Source organism: Varanus komodoensis, unplaced genomic scaffold (assembly GCF_004798865.1).
Source record: "Varanus komodoensis strain SLA01 unplaced genomic scaffold, ASM479886v1 scaffold11, whole genome shotgun sequence".
Lineage (NCBI taxonomy): Eukaryota > Metazoa > Chordata > Lepidosauria > Squamata > Varanidae > Varanus > Varanus komodoensis.
In genome coordinates this window covers 14,152,929-14,173,908 of record NW_025335317.1, presented here as the reverse complement: position 1 = coordinate 14,173,908, position 20,980 = coordinate 14,152,929, and the positions used below count along the sequence as shown (strand labels likewise).

Here is a 20,980-nt window from a genome sequence, read left to right as displayed (position 1 = left end):
AAGAGGAACAATAGGGTTCATACTTGCTTATACTTATACATATGTAGGATTTCATTTTCAAAATATCTGGTTGTTTCAGTTCTGAGGAAGAGTACATTGACATGATGGTACATGCAAACAGCACAAGGTATTTATTGGTTAATTAAAAAGCTTCAAACACCCTTCAGTACTGATATAAGGGTGGTATCTGAATGTAGAAAACATGCATGAGTACAAAAATAAAATATAGTGAGGGCCAGCAAAAAACATAAAAATCTAATTTAAGGCATTTTTTTTAAAAAAGGTCTTAATCTGGCACTAAAAAGGGCACTAGCCAATCCTCCCTCCAGAGAGTGTTTCAGAACTGGGATGCAACCACTGAAAACTAGGAGAGGAGGAGGAAGCTCCATCATGTTCTAAGTTTATTGTACAGTGTAGTGTTCTCTTTTCCTTCCACCCTCCATTAAGCTGGGTTCACTGCATGTGAGAGAAAGTACAACCCCCAGAAACAGAGGGGCTCAAGCTAGCACCATATGCCACTTCAACTCGACAACTTCTTGATTAAAAAAAGGGATTAGTGACGGCGCCACCATACCCATCACTCACAGTTACAGTGGGGAAGGAGCATATGCATCAGTTAAGGGCAGGGCTGCAGCTAAGAAGAGCATGCTCATAGCACAACCTCCTAGCTTATTACTCATATTTTACAGGAAATCAGTATTACATCACACCTGGCTGTCTGAAGTGGACTGTAACTTAGTACAAACCCTTCACTCATCCCCAGCAATTCCTGGATTAAGCCCAGGAACTGCAGTGTGACATTCAAAGCAGGTCCATGATTTTTGATACAGCTGTTATTCAAAGCACATTCAAAATAGGAATATATTCAGTACTGTAAAATAAAATAGAAAACTTACATATTCCTTCACATTTTTTGTCTTTACAGCTTTGTATGAATAATAAGCAGGGTACAGCATCCCAAAGACCAACCTGTTGAAAAACATAAGTATTTAGGTTTGACAGATATGCAATTATGAAATCAAGGTACAATATTATATGGGAAAGAAGATCCAAAGAACTGGTTTTTCCAGCCACTCTGAAGACAAAATCTAACAAGATAACCAAATGAAGAACTGCTTCTGTGACAGTGCCAGAAACCTGTCTCATTTGAAGTTCATTTGAAGGGATACTTCCATTAACTTCGGCTTGCAAACCCACTCTGTCCAGTGCTGAACACTGGACTGAGCTTCTATAAACCCCTGTTAGGACTTCAAAATGCAACACTCCCTAAATGTTATTTCTTAAGTAAAAATATAAAAAATAAAAATAACCTTTCTGGACTTTATCCTCAATGCATACCTTTATATAATTTTTAAAAAATCAGTCATGCTTACATCTCTTGTTCTCCATAGTTATGCTAACAATTTATAACAAAACCATGCCTATTACCAAAAAGTAATTTACCCATATCCCCATATCCCCATTTGCAGTAGGACTAGCATATTTTCCCTTCTACGGGACCTTCCTTAAATTTGGATTTTTCCCAGGGGCTTGGGCACTGAGAATTCAAGGGTTTGATGAGCTGCTGCCGGCTCAGCAACTGCAAGCTGTGAACAAATGACCTGCAGAGGCTCTCGAGACTGAATTAAATGGGCAGCCCAGGAATGTGAAAGCTTCACAGATCACACGGAAGAATGCCAGGCTTTACACAGAAAGAAACTAGATCCAAACCAGAAAGAACACAGCTTTGCAAACACTGGCTGTTTCAGGCAAACATTTCAGGCAAACCATATGGTCATTTATCACTTTACATCAGGGGTCCTCAAACTTTTTCAATAAGGGGCCAGTTGAAAGGTGGCGGCTACACGCGCGGGCCGGTGAGGTGTCCTCAGCTGTGCGTGAGATGGCATTGGGCGTGCGCAGCGGCAACTCACTTGCTGGGAGATCTCCCAATGAGTCCAAAACCATCTTCGAGTGAGCAAGCCACGACCTCCTGCCCACGCGGCAAGCGCTGGCGGTGGTGCGGGCCGGATGAAAGGGCAAGGCGGGCCGGAGTTTGAGGACCCATGCGTTACATATTGGTCAAAGAGGAGGCTTGGGTCAGAATAATTTTTTCTTCTTCCTGCATGTCCTCACAGGTAGATATGAAGAAGGGGCAGGTGATTCTAGTACATGACAGCTGTACACACACCCCAATCATTCTCAGTTATCAGATTACCTTCATATTTGACAGAGGTCCTTATTAGCCTTACCTTAAATGTAACCCTATATAAGAACATTGGCTATTGGTCTTAATAGCTTAGATCTCTAAATCACTTGAATAAGGAACATAAATATTACACTTGTGCTTACATTAGCTACTGGGTGGATTGTAGAAGAGAACTCTATGATGATTTCTGAAATGTATGCAAGGGACAAGTGCACTTTAACTAAGGTAGAAAATGTGGAAATACTCCTGTTGTGGCCTTTGAGATCTATTTTACTTGTTCTTTGGCTTCATCTCATGGCAACACTAAAAGAAGGTTGTACACAGACAACGGTGCTTGATATTTTTCAGTAAGATACTAATTTGAATGTGTATTTAGTTGACAAATGAGCTGTTTTCAGACAAACTACTTTCACAGCTGATCCTGACTGACTTTATTCCATACTGCTTTCTAAATAATGGCCTTGCATACAAATTGTTTCTGTTCTCCAGCTTTATACAAAAAAGGTTTAAAGGTTTCTAAAAAGATTTCTAAAAAGAATGGACATTCATCAAATACAGGGTCCACTGTCTATATTCAAATCTGAGTACTAGGTTGGAAATGTCCAATTATTTTGCAGGATCTAATTATACTATATGGGTTAGTACCGAAGCATGAGGAAATCCTGCCCTGAAGTTAACCAGGGATACTGCAGACACAAACAGGGCGGAACCAAGGAAGTACACAAACAGGGTTTCCTGAGGGCGGAAACGGAAAGTACACAATCCTCATAAGAAATCCAGCTGAAGATGCAAAAAGTTATATGACCATCTCATTCTTGTCTATTGGCTGGGAATTACTACATAGGGAGAGGACCACACCTGCACATGCCACCAGCAAGCATGTATTACATGCTGGTAGCCACCCAGGGAAGCAGACAGAGTTTGTGTCAGACCTTGCACTGGGTCTCAGAGGAAACAAGGACAAGGCACTGGCCATGGCCCTACACCAGGCTTCCCCAAGCTGGTGCCCTTCAGATGCACTGTACTGCAACTTCCATGACTCTCAGTTAATGGCTATGCAGATTGAGAATTATAGGAGTGGAAGTTCAGTGCATCCAGAAGTAGCAGGCTGGGAAAAGCTGCCTGGGACTGCAACTCAGAGGTGGGGGATGACTGATGTCTCTGTGAGTCAGTGTAACTGCAGGGTCAAGGTTTACCCTTCTCCTCAGGTTAGTCCTTTTGGCTTGTCCTTCTAATCGTGTTGGGCTTTGAAGATGCTCCAAAAGCTTAACCCGACATCAGAGGCCCTAAGCAACTGTTCACCACAACATGATCATTAATTTCTTGGTGGTCCCACCTCCTCATTTATGGCCCTATCACTTGGCCACCCACCAGGGATTTGAGAAGAAAACTCTAAAGCAGGCAGCCTGCACTACAATGAGAGGGATTCCATAGAAGTCATAAGCCTATGACACAGCATTCTGGGTTGGGCAAGGAGTCTACCCATGTCATTCAGATTATCTGCTTCAGAAGTTCCTCTCTTCCAAAGCATGGAGAGATGCAGGAATACAACTGAATAGCCAGGGTCAGCAAGTATATACACACCCACTTGCCCCTCCAACAGATTTCTAATCATAGCTGGGTGCATAAGAACCTGCACAGGGCTCTCAACAAGATACACAGGCACCCAGAATCCGGTAGTGCCAGTAGAAGCGCCCTTTGGCTTGCTACAAGATCAGGCAAAGTTTATGAGCCGCTTTATAGATTTTTATGTCTAGGGCTGTGGAAGCAGCTGCATTTGTAGCTGCATTTGAGTGCTCAGCCAAATTTCAGAGTAGCACCCCTTTGGTGCTTTACAAAGTTAATCAACAAATTGCCCATTTGCCTGCTAAGGAAAGAGTCCTACTATCCATTCTGTTGAACAAAGCCATTTAATCTGATCCTAACATTACGGTAACTAAGGAGATTTCATGAAGACAAAGATGTCCTTAAGAAAATGTACACACTATTATCCTCTAAGAGGAAAAAGTATCTAGCCAGCAGTATATCTCGGACCACGATGGAAGTCTCCAAAGCAGAACCATTTCATCAATAACATTATTTAGTTTGTGCACGTCACCAACATGTTCGGGATTATGCAGAGTTCTATTTTCAATTAGGATTTTGTTTTTCTAAACTCAAACAGCTAGCTTCTATTTAATACTTGGTTTCCATAGCAGCCTGGCGAACCATGCTTTAAATCACCAGATGGCTATTCACAATTCAGAACAGGTGCTGGCTCAATGCCAGTTCTTTCAAGTATTTCCTAAGGCTTCTCTATGTCATAGGTTTATAGCAAATGTAAGTAATAAAGTAGACTCTGCACATAATTAAACATATACGAAACCTATTTACATTTACCACATCATATTCTGACAACTGGTCCCGTCTATAATAGTCACCTAGAAGTACTGCTAGTGAGTTCAAATATTCCACACAGCTTATATCAACAAAAAAAAAAATCCTAGGCCTGTTTAGACAGAGAAAGTCCTACAATTCCCAGCATGCCCCAGCCCACCTCCCCAGCTGGAGGGATACTGGAAACTGTAGGACTTTGTCTGTCTAAACATCACATCATTGCTCTCAAGGTACTCTACCATATTGAAGAGCCACATTCCCTATCCCTGTTTTAAAACCAGTATAGTGGTACCTCGGCTCATGAACGCCTCAGTTAACGACCAAATCGGGTCGCGAACAGAAATTTCAAGAAAATTTTTCTTCGGGTCATGAACTCCGCATCGGGTGACGATCACAGGTGTGCTGGAGGGGGGGTGCGCCCACCTCCCCCCGAGTGCGCCCACAATCATGCCTGTCTTCCCTGTGATTAAAAGAATATATTTACAGAATGGATTAACCTTATTTACATTGAACCTTATGGGGAAATTTGACTTGGCTCATGACCAATTTGGGTTGTGACCAGAGTCGTGGAACAGATTAAGTTTGTGAGCCAAGGTACCACTGTATTAGGATCCTACATAAGAAAATGCCAAGTTTTGTAAAAGATGTATTGCCGTAGACTCTAGTAACAAGATCAACTTTGTCAAAAAAAACCCCAACAACCTTAAAATAATTAATAACTATTTTATTTTCTCCCCTTCTCCCACTCCCACATCCCCAGTATCATGGAGGAAGAACTATCAACCAATTTAAAATATTTAAAATCATAATGTGGCTGGTAATTAAGTAGTAATTTAATTTGTACATACTTTCTGCGATACTAAGAAGTCTAACATTCACCATTAGACTAAGATGGTTTCTCTTGTTTTATATTATGTTCCAGATATAATACAACTTTAAAAAATAAAGACGAAAGCATTCCTAACTTACAGTCCAATTTCCCACTAATGACCATACTCAAGCCCTTAAACAGTATTATATTATTTCTTCACACTTATTTGCTAGCTCATTTTGATATCATTAATGAATTCAAAATGCTGCACAAAACCAGTAGTGTCCATTGCAAAGCAAGAGGCAAAGAACAGTCTGGTAATTGCTGCCCTTTCTAGCCTGCTGCTAGGGGCCTTGGGACCTAATCCATAAACTTCATGGCCCAAGGCTGTGACCTGCATGAGCACTGTGAGACCATGTCTTCAGGCCCCACAGTTGGGGTGGATTTGATTTAAATCAAATTGAATTAAATCACTAGTCAGTTAAGACTAGATTTAAATTATGGTTTTCTATGTAATTTGGGGGACTGCAGGTGGCGCAGTGGTTTAAACCGCTGTGCTGCTGGGCTGGTTGATTGAAAGGTCACTGGTTCGAATCTGCACAACGGGGTGAGTTCCCATTGCTCCATCCCAGCCCCTGCCAACCTTGCAGTTCGAAAGCATGCAATTGCAAGTAGATAAAAAGGCACCGCTTCAGTGGGCAGGTAACAGCGTTCCGTGCACTTCGGTGTTCAGTCATGCCGGCCACATGGCCACGGAGACTGTCTGCGGACAAACGCTGGCTCCCTCGGCTAGGAAACGGAGATGGGCACCACCCCCTGGAGTCAGACATGACTGGACTTAATGTCACGGGGAAACCTTTACCTTTTACCTATGTAATTTGGATTCATGCCTGCCTTACTCATAGGTAGAGGAACGTCATTAAAATATTCTCAAACTGGGTCTCTTTTACAGCTCGCTGCTATGATAGGTTTTCTCCTCCAGGGAGAGTAATATGACAGACCTCAGGTCCTACACAAAAAGAACCAAAGACTGGTGGCATATTCTGCTCAAAGGTTTCACTTTCATTTTTACTACTTGCTCCTCCCTCCTCACGCTTAGCTTCTTGTGCAGATCTATTCCGCCTGAGACAATCTTCTTCAATTCAGTGAATTTTTTGAAACTTAGCACTGAAGAGGTAAGGGGTTGATTCCGTGTACACAGATTTGCAAAGGAGCAATGTGATTAAGGTCGTCTTCTCAACTCTATATGCTTATTTTCTAACATTTTTGCTGTACAGAAAAGGCATGTGGCCTCTGCAGACATAAATCCACAGTTTTGAAAACTGTAAAACCAAGCAGCAGTGATATCAGGTAGAAAAATTGCTCAGTAATCTTACAGAAACTTCTGGAAGAGCATGAGATTATGAATGGATTAACAGAGTTCATTTACCAAAATTGTAAACATTGCATGAATATACAGTCTCATGCTACATAATTAAAAACTCATTTTCATTATAAATAACCTTTTGACTATAATTTATCTTAAGCAGACATCTTTACATATTCCTCAATAAGCATTTTTTAAAAGTCTAGTTTAAATTTAAAAAAATCTGATTCAAATCAAAAATCCAATTTGAATTTTAAAAATCTGATTTCTTAAAAAAAAATCACTGATTTTTATCTGTCCTGCCCACAGTCATCTTCAAGCAAAAAAGGGGCTCAAATATTCCACATCAGCCCATAATGAAAAATCTTGACTGGCCATACTGGTTGCATGTGTATATCCTGGTCAGCACACACTAGTCCTGAAGGGCAGTATAATCACCCATGACCTTCACTTGGCTCTAATACTTACTGCTGATTAGAGGTTGAGTTTATCTACACTAATCATACATGTTTCCTTCGGATGAACTAATGCAACAAAATGAAGGGAAGAGTTAATGTTTTGAGACTCAGCTGGGAGGAGGCCACTGCAGTGGCAGGAGGTTATTCCCATGCTAGCCGGGCCTCCAGCAGGATGCATCTGCTAAGGAAACAAACACCCTTCTGGGATGAAATGCAGTGGAGTTGGGGTTCATTAATAGCTTTGCACCAAGAACCGCAAGGTGTCATTTGGAATCATGTGTGCAGTTTCAGTCACCCATTTCTTAACAAGTGACATTTTGGATCCTGTTACTTCTACAGCTATTTGCTTTGGGGAAACATTCCTGTTTTTCCCAGGCCCTAGAAATGGGACACTCAGGGCAAAGTTTGTCAGTTTTCCAGACTGACACATCGTTTGTTATTCTAATTTTTGTTTAAAGTTCAAGAGCTATTGTGAGCATCCAAAATTTTACTGATCACATCAGCTACAGGAATTTAGCATCAAATGTTTGCCACATTTGCTCAGTTGTACCACAACAGCTTATGATGGATAAATTGTTCCAGTATGGCAATACTGGCAGATAATCAACTTTTTACTGAACCTATAAGCATTATAAGACACAGATGTTAAAACCAAACAATGGTGAGCAACTACTATGGATATGGTTGAAAATAGTTTCCATTCTTGCTATTTTATGGCACTCATCTCTCCTCACTGCCTTCGGGGAAAAAGCTGAAGAACAAATAATGAAGTATGAATGGCTTGGGTATATGCCAAGATGGAGCTCTGCTTACCCACAGATCTGGCTTCTATAGGATCATTTTGCATAGTTCCGGTCATCCAACAAAGGTTAATTCTTGGAAAGCTAGGATCACAAATAATGAATTGAAGAATCTGTAACTCCCTTCTGCTCAAGGAATTTGCAGTCCTTTTCTTGGTTTTCTCAAGGTAATTGCCTCCTGTTTAAGTCATTGGAAAAACCAAGAAAACAATCCTTTTGGGACATGTGCTGCACCACTCCCTATTTTTAATGTCAACCCCTGAATGCCATATATAGTTCTTATTGTGATGTCTGAACCTGAGAACCTGGGGTTGTTCATGGGTTAAATGACCGGAAGTTAACCCACTGCTTGTCTTTGGGTAAACTAAGGGATGTTTAAGCCATGAGCCTCCCCAAATTCCTGGCTATTGATGTGATTGATGTGAATGTCACGTTCACAATTCTTGAATGTGACATTCATAGGCTACAGTGGAAACAGGAAGTAGTTTGCATGTAGTCCTTCATTATAGAGTTAATTAACCCATAAATTGCCATTGCTTTACATCCCAACAACCACAGTAGTTTCTCTACTGTTAGTCACTTGTTATGCTACAGCACTATCCACTAAAAGCCAAAAGATGTTAGGTGGCAAATGACTGGCTAAAGCTTCCTAAGTGATGAAGGAAAGAGCATACAAGTCCTGCTTAAGACTGTTCTCGTTCTAAACAGTCCTGTAGGGTGGTATACAAATTAAATATGATTATAGCAGTTATATCAAAGCTCTTAAGCATCTGTGAAAGAAGTGTAATTTGTTCAGAGCTTGACTGAATTCACAGAAAGCAATGAACATTCTGCAGATCCCAGTAAGGGGAAAAAAATGATGTTTCAACCTGCTGCACTGTTGTTCAGCAACAAGGCATCCTTTCTTCCTGCAATCTGGGAGATGTTATCTTCTGTAACTTGGAGCTACATGCCTGATTTTTAGTTGCAGTCTTTGCCAGACCGTTTCTTTTAACAACAGTTAAAAGAAAATGCAGATTTGTCCATGTAACATTCCCTGCCTGGCACTCTTGAACAATCTTTGACAAGTTGCCAATACTATTATCTAATGGTCTCAACAAAGTAAACACTTTCATAGCCAAAAAGATAGTGTCCAATATTATATGCTCTTTCCTCATAAAAAGTCTGTTAAATATAAGGAATTGGGGAAAATCCAACAGGAAGAAGGGCAAGAGAAAGATGTTGTTCCTTATGTGTTATTCCCAGTGTACCTTCTTAACCACTCCACCCCGCATAGAATCATATCACCAACTGCCCTGCTGGAAACATCTCAGAGACCCCTAACTCCTATTTTCCCCACAGGATTTCTACCATCAACTGCCATTTAAGAATGATCCTGATGAATTATTGCTAATACCATTGTATAATATTAATGTTTTGTTGTTTTTTCTCTGGAGGTCACTGTTGTAGGATTTTATCTTGAAAGGTGCAATATATATAATCGAAATAAGTAAAGCAGTGCTCCATATAGCTTTTCAGTGAAAGCACTTCCATTTCTCTTAATGAGAAGTTTTATACTGCTATATTTTCCTTGGTAATCAAAGTTCCATCAGCAAAATAAGATCTGATTGCACAGTTATTCTCAAAACTAGGACAGAAGCCATCAAGAACCAGCAGACTAAAACTAAGTGTAACGCATGATTTGATTCTAATTAACCTGCATCTTTCCTTCCAAGGATCCCTGTCAAGCTCTCCAATATTAGAGAGTTTAAAATGGACAAATCTTCTACAGCTTAGTCAAACTTAAGCCACTATTCCCAGTATACAAAAATAAATAACTAGTCCATCTAAATTTACAGGAGCACACAAGAGACCAGCTGTTCCCAACTTCATCCATCATGCAAGAAAAGGTGTCTAATAAAATAAACTCACACATGCTTTAAAAAAACTTATTAATTTTTGTACAATTGCTCTGAAACATGCTGAACTGTACAACCTTAAACTCCGCCTCACATCCCACTGGTCTTTTCTATATATTACATAGTTGAGATCAAGCCACAAGCACGGATTCCAGTATTTTCAAAGTCTAGTGTGGTGGGAAGAAAGACATACACATGCAGTCCATACCCATTACATGTGAAAAACACTTAATGTGAACTGTCCTCAAGAGATTACAATCTACTGTAAACTGTATTGATTTTATGCGCAAAAGAACATAGATCCTGGCATAGATTGCCTAACAAATTCTAAGTGAGAATGTTTGCATCTACATTCCAGTACAGCATTACTTTACTTCCACATAAATGAGCAGAAAGTTAATTATTTGTAGAATATAAAGCTGTTGTTCTATGCCTTGTAAAAGGCTGTGAAGGAGAGTAATGAATATTCCAGATTCTCTTACTAAATAAGAAGTTGAGAGAACACTGAAAAGGACACAAGTATTTCTGACGTGGACGCACAACTAGTTGCAGTACACCTGTGACTGACCAGACTGACTTTTTCAAGCACCAGAGGAGAAGGAGTAGTAGGCAACCAGCCGGATATTCAAGGAAGTACAATCAGAAGTGCAAATCCTAAAAAAAAGGGGAACATCCTGTTGTAGATCAAGCACTATAAGTTAGTATGACAGTATGCATACATTTATTTCTGGACAGTTTAATTAGGTTTAAATCCTGGACCTTCAATTAGACAGCTAATGGGGGTGGGTATAGAAATTAAATAAAGTAAGGGTGATAAATATGATTAATACACAGCACAAAACCATTTGAATCCATTTTTCTTCATGTATAAATTAATGAAAGCAGGCATTGTAAAGGCATGTACAAAGACTTTCTAGCTTTTACCACTTCAAAGGGGGAAAAAATCTTCGAAGTGCAATTGATGTTTGCCAGAATTCCATGGCAAGTTTTACAAAGCAAAACCTCCTTAAGATACACCAAAGAATTTTAAGTATTTGGCAAAGGGCAAGTGAATTACATTCAACAGGCTGGAAAAGAGTCCATCCCTTAGTACGCCACAGTACTACCTAGAACCCAACAATTTGGCAAACAACTGTGCACACTAAGAGAGGCCATCTCAGCCAGTAGGCACAAAATGTCCTATGGAGTGCTTCCGAATAAGACACCTAGCTAAGTAAGCAGAGCAGAACATCTAATCACACCTCCCAACAGCAGTTTGCTGGCCAAAGATTTAATGCACAAAATCCCTTGAAATTCCAAGTCCACAACCTAAGATATTGCTAATGCAATGTGCACAATAAGCATTTACCTATTAAAGCTTGAATTGTTTTTCATCATTCAGTGGCATAATTTTCCTGGGCAACAAGAGGTAGACCTACTGCTAAATGCTTATAAATGCTGAGACTGTTACTTCAGGAGTTCCTTGTTCTATGTAAATACTTATCCAAAATTTTGAAAACTGATCTACACACATCTTCAATGCTCCTTTTGTTTCCAATCTTCATGCTATAAAATACATACCATACATACAAGCATGCTTGCAGTTTATTCCACATTACAGAGGTGTAAAAGTTGTGTTTTTATTATATTAAAAGCTATTCTAAAACATTCCTACTTTAAACAGGATTTTAGAAACCTGGATGTGCATGAGTGCCTTTTTGTACTGGAAATACTCTTCTTCTGCCAAAGAACACTTATTTAAAAACATTACACTACTTGAAATGCAGAACACATAGATGTGCCTTTAATCCAACCTGCCGACAGTTCTCCAAGGCTACCCACTCCACCTCTGAAATTAAACTAAAAATAAAAAATAAAACAAGAGATAGCCATCTAGATATTTAAATAGCTACACAGTCATCTTGCTCATTTCATTTCATCTACTCCTTCTCTTGCCACCTTTATCCTTGGCTCCAACAAATCTGTTTGCTAAGCTATGGACGGCACCATTGCCAGGGCAAGCATGGCAAACTGCGAGCCCTCCCCTAAATGTGGTTTTATTTAAATAAAAAATTTCAACCTAAAAAAAAAAATTCAACCTAACAACTTCAGAGCTACAGAAGTGGGCAAGGACTGCAGTTCAATGTCAGGACTCCCTCCCCAGCTCCAGATGGGAGGAAGGCCAGGGAATGTTAGGCAGCTGTGTGGCCAAGAACCCAAAGGACTCTGGCTATGCAGCACCAAACCAGCAGCTCGCCATCACTCATTTTCCTTGTTCCAGAGGAAAGACAGTCTAAGGGTTGGATGCAGCTGCATGAAGGGCCAATAAGTTCACAAAGAAACTTCTTCATCTCCAGAAAGGCCTAATATGATTGCAAAGTTTACCAAGTTTTGACACAATGTAGTATTTGTATAGCCATTTGTTGATTTCCCCATTACATTCAATGAGGAGATATCCAGAATTTCTGAAAATGACCAGAAACAAAGCTCCAATCCAGATCTAAACCAAAATAGTGTGCCTGAGTTCCAGACTGAAGCAGCCCCTTATCTGAACTCCATTTTTTTTCAATTGCTTAAGTTTATTAACAACAATGAGGGGTTAGTTCTCCCAATGTCTGTGTCTCTCTCTGCACAGAGAAGCAACCACGGCACACATGTAGGAGCCAGTTCTGTACTTTCAAATACAATAATAAACAAGTTTAACAGTTGCACGTGAGTGGTTGTCAGTATATCAAGCACTGCTCTTTGGGTTGCTAAAATACATCAACAGTTCTCAGCACCACTTTTTCTCCCTCCATTAAGTGTGCTTTCATTTCCCCCCTCAAATATTCAGGTCAAATATTTTTAGTGTACTGGAACAGAAAACTGACACTGAGTAACTGTTTAATGTTTTTATTCAGCGCAAGTAAAACAAACATGCTAGTTGACATTGGGGTGGGTGCGCTCTTTTTGTCTGGGAGCTGCACCAAACCAGTGGACTGGGTGAGATCCAGTGCCACCCCCTCCCGTCACGCTACCCAGCCCCATCTCGCCCACGGGCCATTTCTCTGTGTAGACAGGGGCTCCAGCACAGCAAAATGAGCTCAGCACTCAGACCTGTAAGCCTCCGCTCGGCCACTCCCCTCATTTGCACTCCCCTCACACCCCAATCAGGGCCCAAGCGATATGTGAAGAAAGAGGACTCAGCAGCTGCTTTCAGTGCCGGCTCCTCCATGGGATCTGTGTGTCCTTGGCCTCCTTGTGTACCACTTGTGTCCGCATTGGGGCACAAGCAGTGACTAAGGAGGGCATCCCTGTGTTCCCGGACTGGCAATAACAAAGCAATTTCTCTGCATTCCACCCACTCTCCCCCTTTGGGACCTGGACACAGTATTTTTGCTTTATGCAACCTGCAGATATGACTGCTCTATCACAATCTACACAAGATCACCATTATAAAGGAACTGAGCAGTTCGACTAGAACAAAATAAAGCTGGCAGAATGCTGAAGGGAGGCTTTGATTGGTGTATATTACCTACTAGTTTATGCACTCAGTTGAAAGGTAGCCTTCTATAAATTTAATGCTCCAAGCAGCAACTGGCCTTAGGTACCTCAGAGACCCATCTCTATTTCTACATGCCTTCCTGTACACTCCATCCAAGTTCTTGCTTGAGATGCCTTCATACACTGAGAACAAATGCCCATGAAAATCACTGCCTTTGCAATAATAACACCAATTCTATGAAAAGCCCTCACTTGGGAAGGCCCTCTTGGCTTCATTTTAGATGCCAAGCCAAAATCTAGTTCTGCAGCAGCCCTCAGCTTCATTGCACTCAAATATCTGTTTCCTCTCAACACTGCAGAAGAGATTATTTCTCCATTTGTTAGTTACAATGCTTTTTTTCCCTCAGGCCCCAACTGGAATTTCCCCATTTGACTGAGTGCTCCGCTGCTGAGACATGCTTTTGATTTATTGTCTGGCAATATATTTAAATATTTAGTGTTTCAATTTTGATTTGAAAGCTGCTTTCCGTTTTTCATTAAGTAGATTTGAGCAACAAACTCTCTCCTTTCAGACTGTCTTTCCATTTATGGTTCCCTTCCTACCATCATACCTCTAGGGGCCTGCTCAGTTTCACAGCCTCCTTACCTCAAACCCACTTCCTGCCAAAGGTGCACCTAAGAGGAACCATCCTGAATTACAACAAACATATTAGCTCAGCATTAGTACTGTGTCCCAAGAGCTGCCTAGCCAGATGCCCTCAGGAAGCACATAAGCAGAACACAAAGGCATTAGCACTGTTCATCAGCAGCAACTAGTACTGAGGCATAGTGCCTCTGAATATGGTGGCTGACACCCCCCCCCCATCTCGCTTCACAGAACCCCAGGCTGGCATAGCAGATGACCCAGCTTCAGTTCCGCACCAAATCGCAGGTGACCCTGGGTCAGTTGCACTCACTCAGCTTATCCTGTCTCACAGGGCGGTTGGGAGAATGAGAAAGAGAGGTTGCTAAGGGCAGCCACTGAGCTCCTTAGACAAAGGGCAAGTTAGAAATATGATTAATCATCACCAGCTGGCACTGGTGAGGCAACGTGGAACATCCTGACATAAGCAGGTTGTGCAAAATGGAAGTCGAACACAGCTGGGTTAAATGGATGCCTCGTGTTTGTCTTAATGCCACTATATAATTCTGACCAGCCATAAACTTGATGATTATGATTCACAGCAGCCTAAATATAGCCAGTTTTCAATGCAGTAGTTCAGAAACTGTTGTTGTGCTTTGGGCACATCAGACTAAAAGACTCACTGGAGAACTCAAAAATGTTAGGGAAAGTCACAGACAGAAGAAAAGACAGACTGAACATGAGATGGATCAATTCCATAAAAGAAGCCACAGCCTTAATTTTACAAGAATTGGGCAGGGCTGTCAAGAAAGGACATTTTGGAGGACACTCATTTACGGTCTCCGTAAATCTGTGATCACCTGATGGCAGGTAAGAGTAACAGATCAGAAGCCAACAATGAGACTCAGCCTCATAAGAAACCTAGCTCTGGCCACTGCAACACATCCTTATCATTTACCCTTGTTTTCTTTGTCTGCCATCCTTCAGTCAAAGAGCTTTTCAACCTACCACCAATATACAACCCCGTGTCAATAAGCCCACCACATCTGCCCAAGCAAACTGACCAATCACTAACTCTGCTGTCAGTCAACACAGATAACAAGTAATTCAAACTCAACCGTTCAAGAAGTCAGAGCAGTTCAGCCAGTGTGGTGGTGTGCAAGCATGGACCTGTATGCACATTCTTCATATATAACACACAGTAAGTGCTTTAGAGTCACTTCAAGCATGCAAACATGCCAACACAAGAGAGCTTAAGAGATTGCTCTCCGCAGCCATCACAATTCTGCTTGCCACTGGCCGAGGTGCTCCACAGCAATCTGGTGAAGGTGATGAGAGGAGCACCAGCTTCCCCTCCAATGCAGATGTTGGGGAAAGAAGTGCAGTGCTTAGAATGCCCGACTAGCTCTCAGAAGGATTTCTAATCTGGATTCAGTTAGCTACTGACTCTCAGCCTAACGTACCTCACAGGTTTGTTGGGAGCATAAAACTGAGGAGAGGGAGGACCACTTTTATCACCTTGGGGAAAACTGTAGGATATAAGAGTAGCCTGGAAATACATTTGCTTTGGGCTTTGGAGAGCAATGCAACTACAGGGACTATTGAAGGACATTCCTTAATGCAGAGTTACTCATCCGATCAACCTCGTTTGCACACACTCTGCCACTGCAAATGCCTGAATCTCAGATTCCCCGACAGGCACTGTTCTCCAATGCATTCACTGAGGCTACAGTCTTTGGCACGAATTATCCCAGCCCCAAATTTCACCTCACCATATGAAGGTGCGACCCTCCTCATTGATGCAAGCGGGCCTTGGCAACTCACGCTTGCCCCCTGACTGTAACCTAACATAGCTACTGTTTTCACTCCAGCTGCCTGCCCCTTTTCCCTTTAATACCCTAGAGAACTGGAACAGATTAGCCTGAATTCACATTCTATTTACACAGGACCCTCCGAAGTCTCTATTGAATCACAGAAGTTCTCCTCTCACACCCCTTCCTAACCCATGGACTGAATCATAAAAGTTAAAGGTCTATCGTTTTGTAACATTGCTATGACATGGATTTGAGGCATGGATCATCATAATTTTTACAAGGGACACCCCTCCCCCCCACACACACACACGATTTGATGCCAAGATATTTTCTCAGCACCCCATGAAATCCATGAGCATCTGTACAGCAGTGACAAATAACAAATTTATCATGTTGGAGGGGGGTTACTGCAGACAGAAAGGCTTAATTTGATGGTGGTTTTAAAGGCATCTTGACGAGCCACATTTATTTACTAGATATTTTATCTTCTTGCTATTATGTGATCAGCTAGTTCTGGTACCCATACCTCAAAATCCCAAACAAGCCCATGGGCCTGAAAAAGTTGGAGACCTTTGCCTATAAAGAAACTGAGGAAAGGAAGAGTGGCTGTTACTGCTGCACAATACTGCATAGGAATATTTACTTGCCTGTCACCATTGTACTCCCCATACCCACCCATTTCTAGCATGTGGGATTAACAAAGAATCCAGCCACTTGTAAGATACAGTGGTAAATACTTGTGGGTTTATACATTTGTTATGGCATATGCAGAAAAGCATTTTGCATTATAACAGGACAATGCTTACATTAAGTGACTGGGACTTCAGAGAATTGAATTGGAAGGGACCTCTTAGGTCATCTATTGACCAGTCTAAGCCCTGCTGATACAGACAAGCTAAGGTGCAGCAACCCATGTTTATAAGGATCCTTTCACTAACACTTTGCTAATGCATGCCAATGCCCTAATATCTGTAGCTACCACCTTCAGCATTTATAAGATTTAATTCTGTTTATGTAGAACTGTCTGCGCTGAAGCTCTTAAAATTTATAAGGTGAATGTCTCCTGGGCAGCTCTACAGTTTCCACCTCATCATAAATACAGGAATTCAAACATGCCTACTGCTTGACTACATGCTTTTAAGAAACAGGCCCGAAGCATTTAATGGCTTACTCACACGGCACAGATGCTTAAAAAGCCTTGCCACATCACATACATCTTTTTTTTTTTTCAGTTCCAGTACAGAATTCTTAAGGCCAAATCACACTTACCCTTTGAAATGGGTCCCCCAAAATAATGAGCATTGTAATGCTGCACACATGACAAATGCTTGAACTACCAAGTTTCTCTGCAATAAGCAGATACAGAAGTCTAACCCAATCATATGTCATTTACAGCTGACAGCCTCATGCTTGTTATGTGCCACCTAAGCTTTGGTATGTGACATTTCAGCTTCGGTTTTTTAATACCAAAACACAGAAAAGTGTGACTCAGTATTTACAAAGCAAAACCACTGTGTGTGCAGGGGATTTTTTAAAAATATTATTATTACATTTGCTTTTAAGGAATAAATTCCAGAGAGATAATCATGTTCATATTGAAAATGCCACAAGGTTCATTTGGAAACAGAACCACATGCACAGGACCAGACATTTTTACCATTATTATTATTATTACTGCATTGTACTTATACCTCACCTTTTTCGCCTGGTGTGGAACCCAACATGGCTTGCAGAGTTTCAGTTTAGCTTTATGACATTCACCTCGTGAAGTACTTGTGAGGTAGGCTAGGCTGAAAGTGAATGCCTGGCCCAAAGTTACTCAGTGAGTGGAGCAGGGGCCTGAACCTGGATCTCCCAAGCCTGCAGTCAACACTCTCAACTGCTAACTCAGTGTTACAGAGCCAGTGTGCTGTAGTGGTTAAGAGTGAGGAACTGGGATGCAGGTGATCTGGGTTCTAGTCCCCACTTGGCCATGGAGCCAACTAGGCAACTTTGGGCCAAGTCACAGGCTCTCAGCCCAACCCACTTCACACAGTTGTTACTGGGGGATAGGATGGAGAGCAGGAGGAGGAGAATCATGTAAGTTGCTCTGAGTTCAGTTTAAGAAAAAACAGAATAGATATAAATAAATAAAGCACTGGCTTTCATAAAGAACAGTCACCACCTAGTTTTATAAATAACTAAAGTGAAATTCTAAGCAGCTTGCATGTAAGAGGCAGAAAATCTACTTTTTATAATACTTCAACTCTTGTAATATTCAGCTAATGGATAACAGGCGTAACTTTAGTTCCCTACCTCCTTCTCAGTTTTATTGTATGGCAAAAATCATCTTTCAACAACAGATTCATCACATCCCCCAGACAAAAAGCATGAATTAAATGATGTGCATGGAGCCCCAACAGATCCAAGCACCTCAAGCAACTTACATAGAGCTTATCCCTTATTCCTCTCCCCAAGGAATACCTGCACACTGCTGGGTAGGAAAGCAAGCACATTGGCAAACCACCAGGAAATCCAAGACCACCCAGAGGATGAAAACCCAAGTCCTTAATATACCTATCAGTATCATGCTAATAAGCACATTTCATGAAGCTAGGACTCCATACAAACACTATACTCCTAGGAATATCTCACAGGGCATATTTACAAAAATCAAGTTACGCTACACAACATCCCACAGGCACAGCATCAGGCAAGTTCAATGCTTACTTGCACTCAGTCTGTTTTTTAAGGTAGGGCTAAAATGTTGCCCAAGAAATAGCATGCACAGGTTTCCTCATTCTAATCACTCAGTGATGACCCAAGCCCTATACATACACCCTTTAAAGCTAAAGAAAAGGACGTTTAAGTCAGTAAATTAGCCGAACTGGCAGCATAACAACATATCCAAGTAGTTAAGGACTGCATACAGGACAACTCAGGTGCTCTTCAGTACATCGCCTCTTTGCAACCCTGTGCCCAGATATTGCTCGCCCCTTAGGATCTTGTCACCCATGAGGCAACTCCAAAGTGCACTCGTCCAAAAAACGCGTCCAAGGGGGCGACTCCACCATCAACACGGTCGTAAGATCCTGGATCTTGTCGCATTTACGTTCTTGCGTGCACGCCGAAAGCCATTCTAGACACCCGCACACATAACGTGTGAATCGGTCCAGAATGGAGACATCAGCCGAGGGGAACGTCTTTTCCATCCCTTAAAAAGAACGCTGGCCGAAAAGAGGCCAGGCCTTTGGGAGAGAAACAAAACCGAAAATAACCTCCGTCTCCCCGCGCGTGGCCACAGCAGGTAAGGAGCCAGATGCCCGTTTGCGCGGTACGCGCAAGCGCAGTAGCGTCCCTTGCCCACCCCGAAGCCTCGGCGACACGGAGGGGAGCGAGAGAAGAACCGACGCCCCCTCCCCTCAAGGGGGAGCGGCGGGGGAGGCGCCCGGCCGGGGCAAGGCGGTCGGTCGCGGTGCTGCCAACCCCCACCCTGCTCCACTTACACAACGACGCGGGAAATGATGCACGACACCATGGCGCTGCTCCGGCGGGGCGGCGCGCCCCTCTATCCCGTCGCTGCCCCCGAGGCCCCCGGCCGCGCGCCTTCGATCCCCGCTGCGCTGGCTACGCCTCGCCCAGCCAAGCCCGAACGGCTCCAGCCGCTTCACCGACCTCGAGATCGCTCCGCCTCCTCTCACCTCAAACCTCACAATAAGCGCAAGCCACACCCCTTCCTGAGCGGATTGGTTGCCTTCGCCCTGCCTCATTCCTCCGCCGTGGGCCGTCAAAGGACGCTGCAGCGCGCATGCGTCTCGCCTTTGGACGGTGAGGAGAGGATGGGTATGTAAGAAGTCGCGTATGCGCAGGCGTAGTCTTTTTCCTTACTGGCTTTATGGTCGCTGTTTATAGTCTAAATCCCTTCCCGTAGGATCCTATGCAGTTATTATTCCTTCTTATGAATATTGTTGGTTTGTAGGCTGCAGCGATCTGCCGCCTTTCTGTCCCTGCCCTTAAAATGGCATGTGGAGATCAATCCGCAAAGGATCCAAAGCATCGTCCTAGTTTTGGCACAAGACTTCTGCAGGCTTTCCTTCCACGGCCTCAGCCATGTGGGCTGATTTTTCCAGAAAATAGGGGAGGGGGACGAGGCCTGGGCGCGGGAGGGAATTGGGGAAAGGGGACAATCCGGGACATGGAGCGAAATGACTTTTCTGCACAATGCGCTTTGTGCGTTCACTGACCTGCGTGCTCAGGGCGAGCCCCTCCCCGGCGGCCCGTTTCGGCTAAAACGGTGGCGGTTCCTGGAGGGATTCGCCCTTTTCTTTATAGCGGAACAGTCATCCTCATAATCAATGTAGGGCAGCTTTGCTTGCCGAGGAAATTGCGCTTGAACGTGCGCGGAAAGGGTTAGGAAGGAGTGGCATTTGTGGTCAAACGGGCTTAGGAAAAAAGTAGGGCGATCTTAACGCTGGGAAAGCCATAGGGATGTGTTTTTTGCAATTTAGGGGCGGAAAAAACTGATTTGGATTCGGTATGAATCCCAGATGCTCGTGATTCTTTCACAAGTGGCTTCCCGAAACAACTTGGCACGATATTCCAGACTTTGTGGCCTTCGCTCAACTGAGTTATCCAGTACTGTCCATTATTATAGACTTTGGACCTAGTAGTCCTTCAGCCCCTTCTCATACCCAAGTTAGATGCACTTCAAATTGTCTGATGGGTGTGGCTTTAGATGTAATGTGTATTATTGCATATATGTGATAAACTAGTCCTTCTGCATTTACCCCCCACCCACCCAATCATTCTGCAAAGTTAGTATTTTGGGGGGTGGCCTCCAAATTCTGACCAGATGACACCACTGGCTGCTAAAGTAAATGAATAGGACGGATCTGTATGACAGATAATGGAGATGAATGTACCTCACCCATATGGTGAATGACCCTTTTGCTCTTTTTCCTTGGCTCCAAGACATGTGAAATTCCTCATTCACTCCCCTTCCCTGCCCCTATTGTCCATTTCTGATCACAGTGCTATATACCAAGTATGCGTCTGGCTTTTTTCTAGGAATACTTTCTTTATCCCATTGTAAAGAAAGGCTTTGTGTGAGATTTCTGATTATTTCAAGTATAACTTTTTACTCACCTATTTTTTGATACTAGCAGAAAGTGTTGTGAATGAACGCATGAGGCTACAGCATGGCGAC

General features: G+C 42.6%; 1 protein-coding gene across 3 annotated transcripts in view; it reads right to left on the bottom strand.

The window, feature by feature from the left end:
* The window catches only part of REEP3 (receptor accessory protein 3), a 46,275-nt gene extending 26,844 nt beyond the window's left edge, over nucleotides 1-19,431 (bottom strand). The window contains exons 1-2 of one of the 3 annotated variants that reach the window (XM_044420408.1): nucleotides 19,281-19,431; nucleotides 897-969 (exon numbers count right to left, since the gene is read on the bottom strand). In XM_044420408.1, the coding sequence (XP_044276343.1) occupies nucleotides 897-969; nucleotides 19,281-19,312 (105 nt within the window). In that variant the 5' untranslated portion in view covers nucleotides 19,313-19,431. Of the gene's footprint in view, nucleotides 1-896; nucleotides 970-10,465; nucleotides 10,487-18,637; nucleotides 18,979-19,280 lie in introns of those variants that run through there. The other 2 variants (XM_044420411.1, XM_044420409.1) reach the window with 2 other exon arrangements.
* Nucleotides 19,432-20,980: the final 1,549 nt, after the last annotated feature.